Source organism: Ammodytes marinus (assembly GCF_949987685.1).
Source record: "Ammodytes marinus genome assembly, chromosome: 13".
NCBI lineage: Eukaryota > Metazoa > Chordata > Actinopteri > Uranoscopiformes > Ammodytidae > Ammodytes > Ammodytes marinus.
In genome coordinates this window covers 21,176,270-21,195,847 of record NC_137217.1, presented here as the reverse complement: position 1 = coordinate 21,195,847, position 19,578 = coordinate 21,176,270, and the positions used below count along the sequence as shown (strand labels likewise).

The 19,578-nt window shown below is 41.4% G+C and overlaps 1 protein-coding gene across 2 annotated transcripts; it reads left to right on the top strand.

The window, feature by feature from the left end:
* Window positions 1-597: 597 nt before the first annotated feature.
* pitpnc1b (phosphatidylinositol transfer protein cytoplasmic 1b) lies at window positions 598-19,204 on the top strand. Of its 2 annotated transcripts, none has more exons than XM_080040172.1 (9): window positions 598-1,238; window positions 5,830-5,973; window positions 11,283-11,379; window positions 11,871-11,942; window positions 13,538-13,630; window positions 14,606-14,761; window positions 15,551-15,614; window positions 15,878-15,964; window positions 17,607-19,204. In XM_080040172.1, the coding sequence occupies exons 1-9, from the start codon at window positions 1,234-1,236 to the stop codon at window positions 17,762-17,764; spliced, it is 876 nt and encodes a 291-aa protein (XP_079896298.1). In that variant the 5' UTR covers window positions 598-1,233; the 3' UTR covers window positions 17,765-19,204. The 2 variants fall into 2 exon arrangements, with proteins under 2 accessions (XP_079896298.1, XP_079896297.1); XM_080040171.1 differs by having other exon boundaries at window positions 5,825-5,973.
* The last annotated feature ends 374 nt before the right edge of the window (window positions 19,205-19,578 follow it).

Genomic DNA, 19,578 nt, shown 5'->3' with positions numbered 1-19,578 from the left:
CCTCAACTGAAGGTCGTGAGGTAACACAATGTAAGCGAACCTGGCGCTGTGCTTAATGGAAGTTATTGTGGTTCTGGTAATATTCATTCCAATGGCCCAGCTTGACCTTGTGTGTCCGCCATTCATATGCTCTGAGCGCATTCATGAGTGTGTTGCAGAGGAGAAAACAGTGAGGAACAATTTCTCAACACAGATGCTTACTAACTGTTTTAATGAAACGACAGTATTGTGTCCTCCTTAACTTGGGAACTTGAGATGTGTTAACTTTTCTTTACTTTTTGGAACATGCCTTTTGGATTTTTAGGTTTAGCACTCTGAGAATCTCCATGGTTGAAGCGCAACCTATTTTTTTCCAATACAAACTGTGTTAATGTTGCCAGAAGTAGAACGATGATAATGAGTGTTGTTGAAAACATCACTGGTTGGCGACAGAGTCAGAGAGCAAAGAATAGATAAAGATCAAGGGAGAGGAAGGGGGAGGGGGTGACACAGGTGAGGAGTTAGTAAAGTACTGTGGGCGGGGGGTGGATACTATGGGAGGGAGTGGAGGAGGGAGGGAGAGAAAGAAAAAAAGGAGATTAGGAGGGAGCAGGCGAAGGAATTTGTGAGGAACTGAAAGCGGCGGAGGGCGTCTGAGGGGAAAGGCAGACAGCAAGGTTACACATGACAAGTCTGAGGAGGAATTATAACGAGGCAGAGAGAGGAGAAAGTACAGGAATAGTTGGTTGCGTTGTTGCAATCTGACCTCGCAGCTAATTACGACTTTCTCACTGTGGTGAAAGAAACCAAACAGGAACTTAAGTGAGAAAAACAGCAAACGGAAAAGGGCAAGACAGAGGAAAAAGCAGAAGTAACAAGGAACAGAGGGGAGAGACAGCGGTTAGAAAAAGTCAGCGGCAGGAAATTCATTGAGGAAGAGAAACAAATAAAGGAGAGACGAGACTGCAAGGAGGGGCAGAGGGGAGCAAAGTAAGAAAAAGCAGCAGATACTCATTGACAGACAGGACTGGACTGGACTGAACTCCATGGATAACTGACATCAGCAAAACAAAGGAAGAGAAGCGTCAGGAAAACAGGTCACTGCGGGTCCAGCAGCAGTAACCTCTCTACTTTGCCCCCGAGACAGCTGAGATAGACAGAGTGGAGAACAGACACAGTTTAACAAAGGCAGTCCCACCTCTGACAGCACCATGTTGATGAAAGAGTACCGCATATGTATGCCTCTGACCGTGGATGAGGTAAGTGTGTTTGTCTTTCCCACGCTCACACAAACACACTCAGACACACACTGCCTTGCAGCAACTTGAAATGGAAAGACAGGTTTTATACCTAACGTGAAAGCCTTGTTTCTACTTGTTATCTTGAAAGTGTTAATGTGTTGATAAGAGAAGTGCCAACAGAGCACACAGACCCCCTGCGTCTGTTCTGCTCTGTGGGAGATTTGGCACACTGGGCAGCAAGGTATGTTTAGCACAGTCTTGCTCAGACAATCTCACTGAGCCAACACACAACACCTGGGCCATCAGCATTGTAGCGCTACTGTTGTATCTAAATGATCTGCCCATCTGCCTGGAGCCCTTCTTCCCTCGCTTGCTCTAGCACTCCTAGCAGCACTCTAAACTAGTCAGACTGGTTACGACTCTGCTAGACCTACATAGGAATTCGGCCCGCAGGTTTGCAAACAAAAGAGTTCCCTTAGGAAATAAACACGTTTGGAGATACGCGCCAAAGTGACCTTCAAACCTCATATACAACCGTGCGCCCCCTTCAATTCTACCTGTTACCACAACAATGACAGTGACAAATAGCAGTCCAAAATAGGATTTACAGTATCAGTACAGAGTGCAGACTCTAATATGAATTCTATAAATGCATATAATAGACATAGATATATTTTTGTATAGATGTATGTATATAATAGATATAGATATATGGATTGTATAAATATAAAAAAATTATAGTATCAAGTTGAATATTTGTATAGATTGTATCAAATATAGTATAACAAATTGTATAGATTTGTAAAAAGGATTATAAAGAACACAGGAAGCTAATATATAAGTTATTGAGCTGTGGAAAAGGGGTAAGATTAAATAAGTTTATACTTCTTCCTACTCCTTTTCAGGCATATCAATTCAATATGTTGTTTGTTCATTTTGTTTATTTTTTATTTCTTTTGTGAAATCATTTGAACATATTTTTTATTGTATTTTCATGCTTTTATGCTTTTCTTTTTTTGATATGTCTGAAATAAATTGAATCAAATCAAATCAAAATCAGACAGAAACCTGAGCTTGCAGCAAATCCTCTTTCCCCTGAATGTAATGTAAGTTTAAGTGCAGCGTATTTGAAGCAGTCTCAAGTCATGATAGTTACCCCAGTCCAAGGCATTTACGACTTCCCAACCTTTGCTTCATTTTGTAAAGGGTATAGTGCTGAATTCAGGTGTGAAATTATCGAGTAGTACTTCTGTAAACTAATACAGCTCAGCTGTGTTAAGGAATGTTGGCTATTGTATCTGGGGGGAAAGCTGAGGTGGAGGCTTTAGTTCAGTTGGTATGGTCTGTGGGTCAGTAGGGCTTTTGGTTCCATCTCCAGTTCTTTCTAAGCACATGCTCTATGTGTCATTTAGCAAAACACTGAAACTCAAAATTACAATGCAGTAGGGATTACTTATCCCAACATTGCAACATCAAAATAAAGTAATAATTATAATTATATAATTACATTGCCTGTGCAATGTTCTCACCCTAGTTGCAGGTTTTAAAGGGGAAATAAGGTGATTTTATATGCTGATCAGCTGAAGAGCTACTGAAGACAGACCAATTGCAAAATACATATTTTCAATAGTATGAACCCCCTTTAATAGGACACACCCATGTCATTATTTTTGTAACGCTATTAGATGGAGATCAACCGTGTGTACTCAAGATGTTTTAATTAATAGATAATAAATTAATAAATCAACACCTGTATTTCAAAGGTCAAACTTATAAATCTTTACCTCAAAGAGTGAAAAAGCACAATTTAGCGATGGATACAAGGAACATTAGCATGGTCCCAGACCATCGTACTTCATTTCATTTGTACAGAAGGTCTGGAACTGCTCTATTGACAAACGTTCACTCACTTGTAGTCTGTCTGTTAAAGTTTAAAACTATTGGATCTGCCTAGTGCCGCTCTGGATAGGCCAACCAATCGCATAACTTTTGGTCGTGACGTATGTCATGAGCCAGCTTCTGACTTCAACTGAAACTGGCGCGCGACTTCGACGTCATCGTCAACTTGCTCTGCTCGCTGATTGGAACGCAAGAAATCTGTTTGAGCAGGAATCCCAGACTGACCACTGAAGTGAAAGGAAAATTGAGCGGAAGTAGGCAGGCAGGCCGTACCAGGCTAAAGGAACATACCTTGGAGTAAAAAATCTATTAAATCAGCTGTAAATATACGTACCTAGTGCAGACCATCCTCAAAAACTGAGTAGCCCATCTTCTGTTGCTCAGTGTCAAAATAATAATGCATAAATATACTTTTGTTCAATATTGAAGGAAAACAATCATGAAAGAGTCCAAGACGGGTGAATACTTTTTATAGACTGTACATCACCACTTTAAAGGGAACTAGATTGACGTGATTGATCTATTATGATTAATATTGTAGGGAAGAGGTAAATGTTTCAATATTAAGATACGGTTTTTCTGTTTGCTTTTCACAAACAAAGTCTAATTTCAATTGTCATTGGACAGATCCAGGGTTACACCACACGTTCTTTGCTCTAAGCATTTCATGACTGATAAATGCTTTGAGCTGTTTCCTTTTAATCACAAATTCTTTCATTTCCAGTTGCCGTCACACTGACACTGATGACCTACAATGAAAATCTATATTTACTGTATTCAGGAAGTTATGACAAAGCCCAAGCCTTTAAACCTATCATCGCCTTGTAAATAAAAATATTGCAAGAGAAAAAGGTGTCAGCGAATTAGCTGGTAAACACATCACTCATCGCTCAATTCAGATGACATGGTGATGATTTAAGAACAGATAAGTATTTTCAACTTCCTGCTTAGAATAGTTTTCTAGAAAGTTAAAAAATAAAAAGACTCACAGCCCCTGTCTGGGTGTCTGTTTAAGCAGCCTTGATTAATTAAGTGCTATGAATACCCACTAAGTAAATATTGAATGTTGATATTCTACAGTAATTGGTACAAGAAGGAGGAGTGTCACTTTGATGTCAGCAGAGTACAGTGAAGGATGGAAAGCTGAAATCCCCCTCCTCTTTTTCTCTTCCTCTACATCTTTCTCTGTTTCTGCCTTTAATTAAAACAATGCTTTAGTGGAACACCAATATAGGGCAACAAAACAAATGGCATTATTGTAGCTTCAAAAGAACAGCGTAGTTTTTTACAGTGTGATTTTATTGATATTTCACTACTTAAGAAGCAAAGTTCACCAAGTGATTCGCAATTGAAGCAAACTAATCACTGTAAATGGAAATGATATTGAGGAGGAGCAAAAGACAGATAATGACCACCATGATCATATGCAAGAGCTCAACGGATGAAGTATTGTGTAAAACATGTGAATTGTGAATTGTTTATAAGAAAAATCAGAGATTCTGTCAGGCTGAGTTCATCGAGGAGGCCGCTGCTGTTGCCCAAAGGCCTTGTCCTCTTAAGAGTAACAATCCTGCTACATCAGCATCCAGCACAAACTGCAAGCCGCAGGCTGCGGCTCAGAACAAAGCACTCCCCCCACACCTACACACACACACACACACACACACACACACACACAATGCATTCACCCTCACTGGCCAAATTAAATTTTGATATCTGATATGGTCACTTGAGGGAAACTTTTATTCACTGCAAGTGACTACTTAAAAGATGAAGAGCAAATACAAAGCCTGTGCCTAAGCAGCACTGAGTAAGTGCCTGTCGAGACAAAATCGGACTCAGCAACTATGGCTGAACGGGCTGCCAGGATATTTTTCTGTCGTCACTTTCACCAGCTTCTTCTTAGTGGCTGATGTTTGTTATAATTTGCTCAATGGAGTGTGCAGTTTAATGATTAGATGTGATGTGATAAGACATGGATGTTTGGTTATTGAACTCCTGAAAATACCTGTCACCTTGTCGCCACCAATGTGAAAAGCTTTGTCAGATATCTTTCCATTCAAACCCCCTGATTACATTTTTTGTCAAGTCAGTTTAATTTACTTTGACAAATATTCCTCAAAGGCCTCCATAAAATCTCCACATTTTTTAATCGAGACTACATAACTACTTCTTGTAACAGCATCCACTGTGGCCACAACAACATTTAGCCTATGGGATAATGCTAAAAGCTAAAAATGTAATGCAACCGTAGAACATGTGGAGCTGAATCCTTCTCTACCCAAAGTTTACCAACATTAGCTACCATTAGCGTCTTGAAGCTACACTAAACCAAGAGAGGCTGCAACTGCAGAAACCTCCAGTTGCGGAGCCTTTTATTGTTAATGAATTCAGCTTTTAATTTGTTAGGGGGAAGAGAAACACGAGGGGCCTGCATGCTCAATTAAAAATGCCCTTGATCCATGAGCACAGTCAACAACAGCTTTATGAATGAAGCTAAGACTTAAATCAAAATGTGTCACTTCAGATGGCATGTTGGACAAATATTTTTGCTTTATTGCTTCAAGTTTTCTCACCAGAGTTTTCTCTCTCTCTCTCTCTCTCTCTCTCTCTCTCTCTCTCTCTCTCTCTCTCTCTCTCTCTCTCTCTCTCTCTCTCTCTCTCTCTCTCTTATTTCTCATCCCAAACTTCTCCTCGGGCTCCAGTACAGGATTGGGCAGCTGTACATGATCAGTAAGCACAGCTGTGAGCAGAGTGGTGGGGGAGAAGGGGTGGAGGTGGTGAGGAATGAGTCAGATACTCACCCCCAGCACGGCCCGGGACAGCTGACGGAGAAGCGGATCTACCTCAGCAGGTAGAGTGTTACCTTAACTAGTGCTGTTCTATTACTTCTAGTTCTGGCTGTTTGCCACCTGAGCCTTATCTTCAAAGTTGTCAGCTCGGTCATTACAATAAGTGATTGTGTCCGATCTTTGATCTCCTTTTTTATGGTAAAGCGTTCCTTCTTGTAGATCCAATTGGCAGGCGTCACTCTACTGACTGGCAATAAAACATCATTTCAACACAGTAACACCCACGTTGCGGTGTAACTTGCCTACATTCAAAGTCCAAGTTCCCAATGCCTGAGACATGCTTAGACCTGTGCTGTGTGGGGTTACAGTGACAGTTACAGTGACAATGTTATCGCAACAGTTCAACATCCACAAAATAAGTATGATGATTGTGTAACCACAGACTTCCAGCTGAGAAGAACAAGTGCACGTCATGGCAATTACTGGACATTTTAAGTCTGGGATATTTCCCTTGTAGTTAATACATTCAAATGATGACCTTAAAAAGCATTTATAAAGTCTAAACTCTTAATGATACTCTTTTTTTTTTTTTTTTACTTTTTTTTTAATGGTTTTATAGTTTTATACATATGGACAAAAAAAACAAAAAAAAACTGAATAAGTAAACACATACAATACATACTCAACACTCTCCCTTCCCCCCTCCTCCCTCCCTCACATAAACAGACAAGGAATACAGAAAATAATTTAAAATAAATAAATAACTAAGACAAAATTATTAAGAAAATAACTATAAATACACAAGAAAAAAAACAAAGCTAAAACAAAAACAAAACTGGGGCAAACCTCACACCTTTTGGTTCCCTAAGTGCCGCAGCACTGGGCCCCATATAGCGGGGAATTTATGGTGGTGACCTGACAGCTCATGTCGTAGCCTTTCCACATGTAGAATGCCCACCATTTCCCTCAGCCAGGTTTCATATTGGGGGGCCAAGTCGGACTTCCACAGCCTCAGGATACATCTTTTGGCAATTACCATGTCATAAACCATGATTATGCGTGCATTGTGGTCCAATTTTTCCAGGGCTGTGGAATGTCCGAACAGGGCGGTTTCCGGATCAGGAGTTAAGGACACATTTAAAACATTAGAATAACATTGAAATACAAGACACCAAAAGTTGTAAAGGTTTGGACATTCCCAAAAGTGGTGAGCAAGTGTGCCCTCGGCGGTCTTACAGGCTTGCTTTATTGTTAAAGTATAAACTCTTAATGATACTCTTAATGAGTTTCAGTATTTCCTATTCAGTTTCTAGGGGTGAGTTTAATACAGAACCACTTTTATATAAGTAAAGCCAGTTGGTTAGCCTAACTGAGCAGAACGGTCGGAAAAGTGGGTAAACGGCACTAGCCTGGCTTCAATCGGAAGGTCACAATGTGTGCCTACCACCATCTCTAAGGGTGTATTCACACTGGGAAAGTCCACTAGTTCACTTGCTTTGGTCCAGACCAAATAGAGTTTAGATTTTTTTTGTTTGGTGTGGTCCACTTTCATATTGCCCCTTTGGCAAGGGAACCAGCATTAAGAAGTAAAACCACACATGATCTGAGGTCATTCATTCATTGGACAGACATTCTGGGGTGGAGAGAAGCAGGAAAAACTAAGTAAAAACTGCGAAATATATAACTGATACGATATGGGGTTAAAAATAATAAATAAATAAATAAATAAATAAATAAATAAATAAATAAATAAATAAATAAATAAATAAATAAATAAATAAATAAATAAATAAATAAATAAGTAAATAAATAGGCCTAAATCTAGCCTATAAATAAAATAAAATAAACATAACATTATTGTTGTTTCATATGGTTATAATATGTAGGCCTGTGTCAATGTGTGGCTTGTAGCCTACGATGTGAAACATAATATTTACTGTATTTTTGCTGCTGGACGCGCGGCTCGCGAGGAATAGGCTCAAGCTGACACACAGCTGATTTAGCCGTGTGTCAGCTGGGTGTGAGTTCGGCGCGGCTCAGCTCCAAACTGACACAGGGGTAGTATTGACGGTCCCGTAACATGGGATGCAAATTAAAAACACGCACTTCATACAAAGCGCAGCGTGAACCAGTTGTCACTGTGCGGGAGACGCTCCCCTCTCCTTCATCTGATCGCTGAACACATCAGCATGTTTACGCGTCCTGTCTATCAAATGTAATATATTCGCTCGGGGCTCCCGGTCAAACCACAACTAATCTTCCTAACAATGGCGACAACAACACTTTCCTATAATGTGAAGCTGACAGCGATTTATTAAAAAAGAAAAGGCACAGTGCTTCCTGCAATTGGGTCGGATCGAGTCCGGCCAAATTCACACCACAAACAAACTGCAGCAGAGACCACCTCTTCAGCTGGGTCTCGGAGCGTTTGTTTGGTCCGCCCCCGAGTGCGATTGCTGTATTCACACCTGTCTGAAAGATGCGCACCGAAGGCAGAAGTGTATCTGAGTTCGTTTCAACTGAACTAAACACGGCATGTGTGAATACACCATAAAGCTCACTCAACAGCTTATATCTCACTCATTCAATCCGTACAAAAAGCATAAAAAGACAATTTACTGTTTTATGGGGGGTTATTTGTCGTACTATTTGTTGGCTGGGAGCAGTTGCTTGGCAACAAGTGGAGACTATAGGAAGAATATCTATAATACAAATATGGTCCAGCACAGGTGCAGGTCTGTGGATGTTGTTACCTTTGGACAAAGTCAGGTTAGCTGTTTGCACAGGTATCGATCTTCTGGTCTAATTCTGCTCCAGGAAGATAAAATATCAAAAATATTTCCCATAATGTCAAACTATTGCTTTAATGGGTTTATGAACAACTACGACTCCCTATGTTGTGTGTATTATAATTGTACTTATTTATTTTATATTCAACTAGTGCAATGCCCATATGAAGCAGTAGCTTATGCATGCTTAAATGTAACCCGTCTATCAAAATGGGACACTTAGGCTATGCCTCGTTTCCACCGAGTAGAGCGGGTCGGATCGGAGCGGCTCAGAGCGGGACAGCTCACTTTTAAGAATCTCGGTGTTGTTTCCACCGCCGACCCTGGTAGGGCGGGGTTTAGGCTGGACTGCGATAGCCGCCGCCAGAATGTGGGTCAAACTATCAGGCTGTGGAACAACTGTGGTCAAGCCAGCGGTCTCTTGTTTTTGCTTGGTCAAACCATGCCGCTTCTTTATTTATTCCCCCCGTGTTGTGAGCACAGAGACGGCTCGGTGCAACTGATAGAGACAGTGAGCGAACAGCGCTGGGTGCGGCAGCTACGTGACATCGTAGCAGTGGGACACAGTGTAGCCAACTGATTCATTTAATGACGAGGAAAAACACCACACAATAAACAGTGCCGCGCTCACATTTTCGCCAATTCTCTCTTCACTCTAGCCGAGCTGACTACAAACGGCGGAAATGATTCAAACCAGCCGCTTCTTTATTTATTCCCCCCGTGTTGTTGTGAGCGTGTATTTACTATCTATGGCATAAATACACAGAGACGGCTCGGCGCAACTCATAGAGACAGTGAGCGAACAGTGCTGGCTGCGGCAGCTACGTGACTATGGGACACAGTGTAACCAACTGATTAATGTATTGACGAGGAAAAACACCACACAATAAACAGAGCTGTGCTCACATTTTCGCCAAAACACAAGACTATCTTCACTCTTGCCGAGATGACTACACATGGCGGAAATGATTCTTTCGACCAATCAAATGACGGCATTGTGTAGCTCCGCCTTTTAGGCACCCTTTCAGGCGGCTAGTACCCCTACGGAGGAGTACTGAGATTTGGAGCGGCTCAGAGCGGTTAGGTGCGCTTAAACCGTACCCTACCCAACTTTTGGCAAATGAAAAGCCAAACTACCCAGACCGAACCGCTCCGATCCGACCCGCTCTACTCGGTGGAAACGAGGCATTAGGCCTAACAGATGTAGCCTACACATAGGCAGTCACACAGTCATTGGAATGGCTGTCACATCGCTCATCAATGTGACTTATGTTCTTTCTTCATGTTATGTATTCGCCGCCAGCATGATAAAAATATGATAACTTCTACATATTTGGTCCAAAAAACCTCACAATCAATCAAGGATTCACACCTTTGTGCTGTGCGCAAGCCATATCCGGAAGCTCAGGCCGATCTGACAAACAGTCTGAGAGACATGCGAGCCACAGGAACACAGATACACACACACACAGACAGACAGACATTTCTTGCTTTATAGATAGATACTTCTCCATGATAACTGACAGGACTCAATGAAACATTGAGTTCAAAATGTTAAAAGACTGTTTCTGAGGACAACAGCGAATCGAATCCAGTTTTAAAACTAGCTCTGAATACAGTAATACTCACTTACAAATGTCCATATACAGTATATAATTAACAAATAAGTGTGTTGTAAACCATTTATTAAGTGTGTATTTGCTTTTCATGAATCCTAAGCAGGGAGTGTTAAAATGAAGAGCTCCCTGCAGGGAAAGGATCAGGTTTTTCCAATGTAAAAAAAGAACAGCAGACGAGCTACCCTCAATAAGTAAACAAGGAAGTGTATAAGAAATGTTGTTGTGACTGTTCAACTGCAGGAATCTAAAGACATGCGCAATGTCCATGTTATTTTGCTGAAAGGACGTTTGTTATTTTAACTTTGTGCTCAGGGTGTCAGCCCATTAATCAGATAATAATGATCATGGTGAATGAATGAATGAATAAAGATTCTCTTTTATTCTCTCAACTCTTTCTTTTTACTTTTAAATAATTATCTAAACCTAGGCTAACCTCACTCATTACCCTAATGTAACCTGCACTCTTACCCTAATCAAGGCCCAAGGCCTAATTCTAAAATATACTCCTAAAGAAGCAAAGAAATGTTCTCACTGTCGAGGATTGTCCTAATCTTTCTGTGCTTGTGGGACATTTGGTCCTCATTAGTTAAAATATGCTGGAACTCAACACACACACACACACACACACAGACACACACACACACACACACACACACACACACACACACACACACACACACACACTCATACCACACACATACGTAAATGCATTCAGTGCAAAATGTATTCTACCTCAATCATAATCTGACATGTGCCCTAGAAGCTATAACAATTTATCACCACAGGTGTAATTGAGAATGAGTCATACAAATGAATGCTATGGCAAAAGTAGCCCACAGGTAATCTGGCTATAAATGGCACAAAACCACTTAGGATCTCTCTGTCTCCCTCCGTAATCTCTGTCCCCTACTCTTCCACTCTCTAATTGTAAGTCTCCTTTTTTTCCCGTTTTACGCTTTTCAGTAAACTGCCTTCTTGGGTTAAAGCGTTTGTCCCTCGTATCTTCTACGTGACAGAGAAGGCCTGGAACTTCTACCCCTACACAATCACAGGTGTGTGTGTGTGTGTGTGTGTGTGTGTGTGTGTGTGTGTGTGTGTGTGTGTGTGTGTGTGTGTGTGTGTGTGTGTGTGTGTGTGTGTGTGTGTGTGTTTGAGTGCCTTTGTTTGTGATAAACATCAGCCGTCTTATACCTTAATGAATTATACAATACTTATTTACTTTTTAACAGCTGTTTTTTTATAGCGCCATCTAATATTTAACGCTGTGTGTACATGTATTCCCCTGTGGTAACGTGTACATGTGTGAGAGCAGTTGCATGTTCATGCATGTATGAGTAACTGTCAACTGTGTACTGTTTCTCCCTATCCATATTGAACTTCCCTGGTGCTGCAGAGTACTCAGTAAGTATTCTCGCACATCATTTACTGTACATGAATGCAACACAGCGCGTCTCTTTCTATTATCAGTAGATCTAATCTGCACACTGATTCCTCTCTCTATCTCTGCCCTCTTCCCGTTTTTCTCCATTTTTACTTCTTCTCACCCCGTAGGTATCATTCCTCCCCAAGTTCAGCATACGCATTGAGACGAGATTCGAGAACAACAAGGGCGATAATGACAACGTGAGTATGACAGGTGGGAGCGAGGGGTGAGAGAGATGGAGTGATTAGTGAAGAGAGGGAGGAGAAATTGCTATTTTCTCTGCAACACAAAGAAAATGTTTATCGAATTGAGGTGGCCATTACAAGGAAAACAAGCAAAGCACAAAATGCAGTATTGGCAGATATATAAACAAGACATGCAGCAGGGGTGAGCTTGGCTGCCATACTACATTTTGTCCAAGGCGATTGTGCATGAACATGCACACACAGACTACAGACGCACACGGAAAGTGACTAATAATTGCCACTGTGTCTGGCTTGTGTGTCTGTGCGTTGTATAAGCAAAGACAGAGTCAAGTTACAAGAACCGACATGTCAAAATAGGGAGATCCAGAGTTCTGCTTGTGGACAAATATGTGGCGCATCTTGTTTCATGTCAGGTGCTAAGACATGTTTATTCAACATAAACATGCATTCATAGAGAGAAGAAATGTGAAGGTGTCACATTTTCCACTATATGCTAAAGTTTTACAAACCAAACAATTCATATGTTACATTTAAATAAGCAATCAGAAGATAACAAAAAAAGTGAACTAGTCAATAGTTGCAGCTCAACTAGAAATAGTTGAAACTAGCAGCGGTTCAACCGGGAAAAAAACTGTTAAATGCTGCCTATAAATTAAAGGAAAAATAATAAGGACTTAATCTCATAATGTATAACAGTAACAATTTCCTGCATATTCGGTATTTATACCTTTGAAACTTTGACTATATTTTCCTGGTTTCACTTACCGTACCTTTACTTAAGTAACAATGCAGAACATTTTTACAGTGTCATATTCTTTTTTTGTTCTGGATGTAAATACTACCTCCCCTTTCTGTCAAGGCACTCTGTGCCTCTGTATTAATATCTGAACCACACAGAACACAGAAAGACACAATGACAAGGAGAGCCTCCGTGCGTCATGCCCTGATTACATCGTGAAAAGCAACACAATACATCCAGCTAATGCAACACAGTCTATAAGAGGGAGCAAAACCTTGGGTAGACACAGACCAACAACAGCACCATGGGAGCTTAGCCGGCAATTATCCTACGGCAGGTTTCTGGTATTTGTTAGTTTTCTACTGTGAAATGAACAACTTCAGCAGGGCATTAGAACCCATTTTAAACAAGGTCAGATAAAAGTGCACTCTCCCCTCCGTTCTGTCTCAACGAAAATGTTATTCCTTTCTCATAACTCTCATAAGTCCTTCTTTTTACTTCATCTCCCCCTCCTCTGCTCCCTCTCCTCTCCTCTCTTTGCTCCAGTGTGATTTGCTCCTAGGGCCTCAGGGTAGGATATAGTGAGGGGTGTTATGGTGTGTGTGACCTCAGTTTTCTACAGTTACTCATCTACTCCCATCCCCGCTCTCCACTGAGTGAGTGACTGTACCGTGCGTGATAGTATGTGTGTGTGTGTGTGTGTGTGTGTGTGTGTGTGTGTGTGTGTGTGTGTGTGTGTGTGTGTGTGTGTGTGTGTGTGTGTGTGTGTGTGTGTGTGTGTGTGTGTGTGTGTGTGTGTGTATTCTAGTCTCATTATACTGTATGACCTCCCCCATCTGTTTGGATGCAGGTGTTTGGGGACACGCCGACCTCAGCAGAGAATGTGAGTTTTGTGGATATCCTGAGTGACCCCGTCCCTGAAAAGCATTACACAGAATATGAGGTACGTACTGCGCTGTTGCAAGCACACAAACATGTACAAATGAGGCAGAACAAATGATAACTGTACAGGTTTTTTAAAGGAAAACTTTTTGATTATATTAAAGGAATAGTTCCGATTTTTTCGGTATACATTCAGAGTTACATGTCCATTTTGAGCTTTAGCCTGGAGGCAAGTATTGTAGATTAGCATTAAAAATAGGGGTAAGATCTTACCAGCTTTTGTTAAAAGTTAAAGGACTTATCAAGTGGCACCTTTTAAAGCTCCTGTCGTCTGATTCATTCGGATAAAAACTGACATTTAAAAACCACACATTGTGGTTTTTGAGGCAGTTATGTGCTGTAGTTAGTGGCTATGGCACACAAATGATGACCTACAAATTAAAAAACAAACACCTTTTTCTTTATTTGCTTTATTTCTTTATTTGCTTAACTGGCCTGTGTTTTTTGCTTCTGAAGAGAGCAAATAGCAACTATAAACCCACACGCCTCTTTTAAATCTACGTCTCTTCCTTCCCTCCCTACCCATCAATGTTTTAATCTTCTCTACTCCCTTTAAGTCCATAGAGACAGAGGTCAATTCACGCAGACAAGCACTCATCCGAACATACAAACACACATGCATGCACACACAAGCAGAATAACACACACAAGCACACACATACACACACACACACACACACACACACACACACACACGCACACACACACCAATTTCATAGATTAAGTGACAGGGTGAGATCTTAAAATCGCAAACACAAACACTTTTCAGTCATCCTTTGGTCACACATGCATAATGCGGGTTTTCTCACTTCCCTCTTATGGGAGTGGTTCAGCAACAACCAGGCCTCCCCCAACACACACACACATATCGTCACACACAAGCACATGCAGTAGACACATACATATCAGCCTCACGGGGCCAACGTTTCTGCACACTCAGCAAGTCACATATAGATGCACTGTTTGCTCTGTGCAGGACCTGAGTCTCTGGCAGTCAACAAAAACTGGCCGAGGGCCTCTGGAGAAAGGTTGGAGAGACGACCACAAGCCCATTATGTGCTCCTATAAGAGGGTACAGTGCAGCTTTGAAGTGTACGGCTTCCAGACCAGGACTGAGGAGTTCATACACAGAGTAAGACAGAGCTTTTCCCTGTGCTGAAGGATTGGCTCAATATATGATCTGCTATTAATGTTATGAAGTGTAATACGAGGTGGAAAATGAGCATGAGATCTTACAGCCCAATGTATTTAAAAGTGCTCTGCTTCATTCAAGCATATGTCTGCATGCTGGAGTCTTTCACTTTGTACATCTACAGTTACAGTACATCCTCAACCATCCTGATTGGTAATTTGATATTCGATGGGTATAATTATTACACAAATAGATCAGCACAACATTAATTTCCAGACATTAGCATAATTACCAAGAGCATTGCCAAGAAGGCTGTTAACCTCGGATGACCTACGCGCTAGGTTTTATGTCATTCACCATTAGGTCAGATTTACAAGGAAATATTCTGTATTATTTTACACTGCAAACAGTCAGAGGGCAAAGGTGTTCAGGGTTTGTCACAATGGGGGTTGGTGGAAGTTAAGCAGCTGATAAAAACACTTATATACCCAATATACTGTAACACAAAGAACAGAAATGAAACAAAACCAAAAGCACTAAGAACAAAACTAGCAACACCCTTTTTCCAACTGTGTTACTGCAAAGCAGGTGTTTATGGGAATTTGGCTTTAGTTTTGACTACGTCCAGCGCAAATAATTCCACTGAGAAAAGTGTCCACTTATCTAAAACATGTGTCATTCATCTAAGTGATATCAAAAGAACATATCGCCTATTCAAACAATGACGTACTGTAACACAATTCTTTGTGTATTTTTCCTTTCATGATTGTTTCACCGATATCATTTCAGAACATTCAAGACATTCTTCTGGTTGGCCACAGGCAAGCAGTAGCGTGGATAGACGAATGGCACGGTGGGTCCAAAATACATAATGCATCATTTTACACATTACGGATAAAAGATAAAACCTTTAACAATGCAGTTGTACTTTTGTATTTTTAAATATACACCCCTTGAAAGGTACTGCAGATTTGATTCTCTGTTCGGATGCTCTGTGTGCGTGTGTGTGTGTGCGTGCGGGTGGGTGGGTGTGCGTGCGTGTGTGTGTGTGTGTGTGTGCGTGCGTGTGTGTGTGTGTACGTGTGTGTGTTTGTGTGTACTTTGCTTTTCCCACAGGGCTGAGTTTGGAGGAGGTGAGAAAGTACGAGCAGGCGATGCAAGCGCAGACCAACAGCAAAGTCAAATGCAGTCAGAACAGCACAGGTGAGGCTGCAGCTCCTGACCTGCACTGGAGTGAAATACCACAGAGGATACTAGGTGGGGAGGGGAGGGCAAGAAGAGGGAATACAGCTGGATGGGAGTGCGGTAAAGGCAGAGAGAGAGAGAGAGGGAGAGAGAGATGTAGGTGAGAACACATGAGTAGATGAAAAGAGTTTGAAATGTATATTAACAGGCTGCGGTAATGACTCTTGCATTTAATTTCAGCGTAATAAGCAGCAGATACAGCAGCAGATGTACAGAGGAAGTGCAAAGAAGCAAAAAAAAATATTCCAAATTTGTTGAAAGTATTTCAGGTATTTCATATTTATTTAGTCTGCTTGAAACTGAGACTGTTTGCACCACCAGTGCCTTAGCTGAGCCATACAAGTACCCAGATGGCTGGTGTAAATCTGTGGGAGAAAAACGGGAGAAGGAAGAAGCAGTCAGGAGGCATTTCACAACACAAGGAGCAGTGAGGAGGAAGAGACAGTGGGTGTAGGCCCAAAAAAGGGACGACAGAAAGACTGATGTAATAGGGGGAGGGGGGGATCGTGAAGTGATAATGCCACTGCGTCGGCCTGATAAACAGTGTAATTCAGCCACCTGCTGAACTCTCCCATTCACCAGCTCTCTCAACATAAATAACCAGCCATTCCAGCACTTAGCTGCAAATGTCAGCCCTTGTGGGGGTCTGTGCCCGGGCATATGTGTAGTGTGTGTGTGTGTGTGTGTGTGTGTGTGTGTGTGTGTGTGTGTGTGTGTGTGTGTGTGTGTGTGTGTGTGTGTGTGTGTGTGTGTGTGTGTGTGTGTGTGTGTGTGTGTGCGTGCGTGTACGTGTGTGTGTGCGTGTGTGTGTGTGTGCGCTCACCCTGCCCCCTGCTGGTTATTGTGGTGAACCTCAACTGGATATGAGAGATATCAAAGGTAGAATCCCCGATATGGCCTGTAGCATCTTGCTGCCTGCACTCTCTTTCTTTCTCTGTGTGTGTGTGATGATGACACACATCAAGCTGCTACAAATCTGCAGTCATTGCTCAAACTGCTGCAGCTCGCTGCACCTTCATGACCCCCTACAGGCCAAACGCTGCTACTGCATTTATCCCTGCACAGACCGAATTACAGTTTTCATTTCATTCATCTACTGTAATAAAAGTAAATGAATGTCATTTACTCTCAAGAGTCTAATAGTAAAGTCGGGTGTGTGAGGTGAATACCAATAAGGGATTTAAGTAATGTGAATCTAAGTGTACGACACACACTTAGTTATACGTGAAGAAATTATAAACTCAAACACAGCATTCCCTATGTTTCTCTTCTTGTCAGTGCCTCTTTTGCTTTTCTTCCTCCTTTATCTCTATCTTGTTGTTCCTTTCATGTGATGTGTATCTCCCTCTTTCTTCATCTCTCGGTCTCACAGCTTCAATTTCAATTTGCTGTATTGGCGTGACATGTGAAATGCATTTCTGTTGTCAAAGCAAACAGAGGAGAGTGGATAAAAGAAAATGGAACAATGAAAATATCTTTCTTTCTATCTATCTATCTATCTATCTATCTATCTATCTATCTATCTATCTATCTATCTATCTATCTATCTATCTATCTATCTATCTATCTATCTATCTATCTATCTATCCATCTATCTCAGGTCTACCGGCTGCCTCCCGACCTGCGTTCACTCGCTCCATCTCAGTGACAGACGAGCGTTCCCTGATGAAGATGGGAGTGAAGACTTTGGCCATGTCTGACTCCTCTGCCTCTACTGTGCCACCCAGTCCTGTTCGCCTACACTCCACCCCTGAATGAAGCCTTTAACACGCACGCACGCACACACACACACACACACACACACACACACACACACACACACACACACACACACACACACACACACACACACACAAACAAACAAACACACTCACACACACACACACACACACACAAGCCCCAATCCACCCATCAATTTAAATTAAACTTTATTTCAGACACACAGGTCCATAAACACACACACACACACACCCACACACACACACACACTCACACACACGCACACTGTACAGTGCATACAGAGAAACCAATTTCAAACAGTGACATAAACTTCACCCTATATTTGCTGAGAAGATCAGCGCCACTTTTATATCTGTCTGTTAAATATACAGCTACATCCAGGAGCTGGTTCACCTAGCTTATTTTTTTAAGGTAAAATGACACAGGGTATGTTGTAACTTCTTATTATATTGCGTAAAAAACACCTTATAATTTTTTTATATGCTAGTTTTTATTCAGATAGCTATAACAAGTAAGATATAATGTTTTAAAACATCGTCTTTAGTTGTACTGGTGGGCGGTTTTTGGAACCATTATTAGACAGTCATGCTAGCTGTTTCCCCGTTTCCAATCTTTGTGCTAAGCTCAGCTAACTGGATGCTGGTTCAATATTTACCATAAAGATATGAGAGCTGACTCCCCGGCATGACAGGAAATGTTCAGAATAATTTTCTAAAATGCCCCCTTAACACTATGATAGAAATATTTATCTGTTCTTTGCAAATTATGTTTTCTCTCTCTTCACTGTATGTTAAAACCGTCCAATTGCATGAGAACACACAAACACTAGTATGTGCCTACTCAAAGACAATTTCTACTGTTGGTTTTTTCGAAAAAATTAAAATACTTCCAGTGTCTCCAGAGGCTTGTAAACGCTGTGCATTTCAGGGATAGCTCTTAGTTCTCAGCCATATTGCAGCTCACCGACCACCAGCAGATTGTTTCCCAGCCCTCGGCCAGCATTCTACAGACAGATGCATAAGGAGTTTAATAGAGTGGATCTAATGAGAGGGCAGAGGAGAACGGGGGAAGTTGCCAATGCTATGGATCTGTCTCCGTCTCCACCTCAGCCAATACAGTAGGTCACAGAGCAGTGAGGTGTTGTATTGGTTCCTTGATCGCTTAGCTGAGAGCTGCATATGGGTCAAGCCAGGGATAAACTTCAATTTCATGTCAATAATGAGAGCATTTATAAGAAGATTAGCTTCATTTTTTATGATCATTTAGAGGAAAATGGGTTATAATCAGGGATCAATGGTGATCACAATCAATGGATCACTTTTCTGTTGTCTTGTTTATAAAAGCATTTAGTCTGAATGACGTATAAAACATACTCATGTGGAAAATGTATGTTGAAATTTCACTGTATAGTATTTTGTAGATGATGTTCATTAATAAATGCAATTTTTTTTTAAGTGAGACGATTCAACAGTGTCCATATATCGTCATAGATACGCTAAAAAATAATTGACTCACTGCACACATTATCAACTGTGTTTGATCAGTATTGGCCTGTAAAAACGGCCCTGCTACTGCCACATCACAGCACTCGCATGTTATCTACTACTCACTAATTTCACACTATAGTGTGCCATGTGGAACTGGCTCCAGCATCACTGGACATGAAACGAGGCAGCCACTTGGTGCAGCCTGGTCTGACTGTGTAGCTCCTGGCAGTTTTTTCTCTGCAAGACAACGGGGGAGAATAATGAATCTTTAACAGATGCTGCGTTGAGAGTTGAGCGTGTGAGCATGTCTTGTCATCATTGTATCGCTTTATTGTTCAAGACTTC

Coding starts and splice junctions, on each gene's coding strand:
- pitpnc1b (XM_080040171.1), top strand. CDS start 1,191: ATGTTGATGAAAGAGTACCGCATATGTATGCCTCTGACCGTGGATGAG. Junction 1,239..5,824: donor TGCCTCTGACCGTGGATGAG/GTAAGTGTGTTT, acceptor CTCGGGCTCCAG/TACAGGATTGGGCAGCTGTA. Junction 15,965..17,606: donor ATGCAGTCAGAACAGCACAG/GTGAGGCTGCAG, acceptor CATCTATCTCAG/GTCTACCGGCTGCCTCCCGA.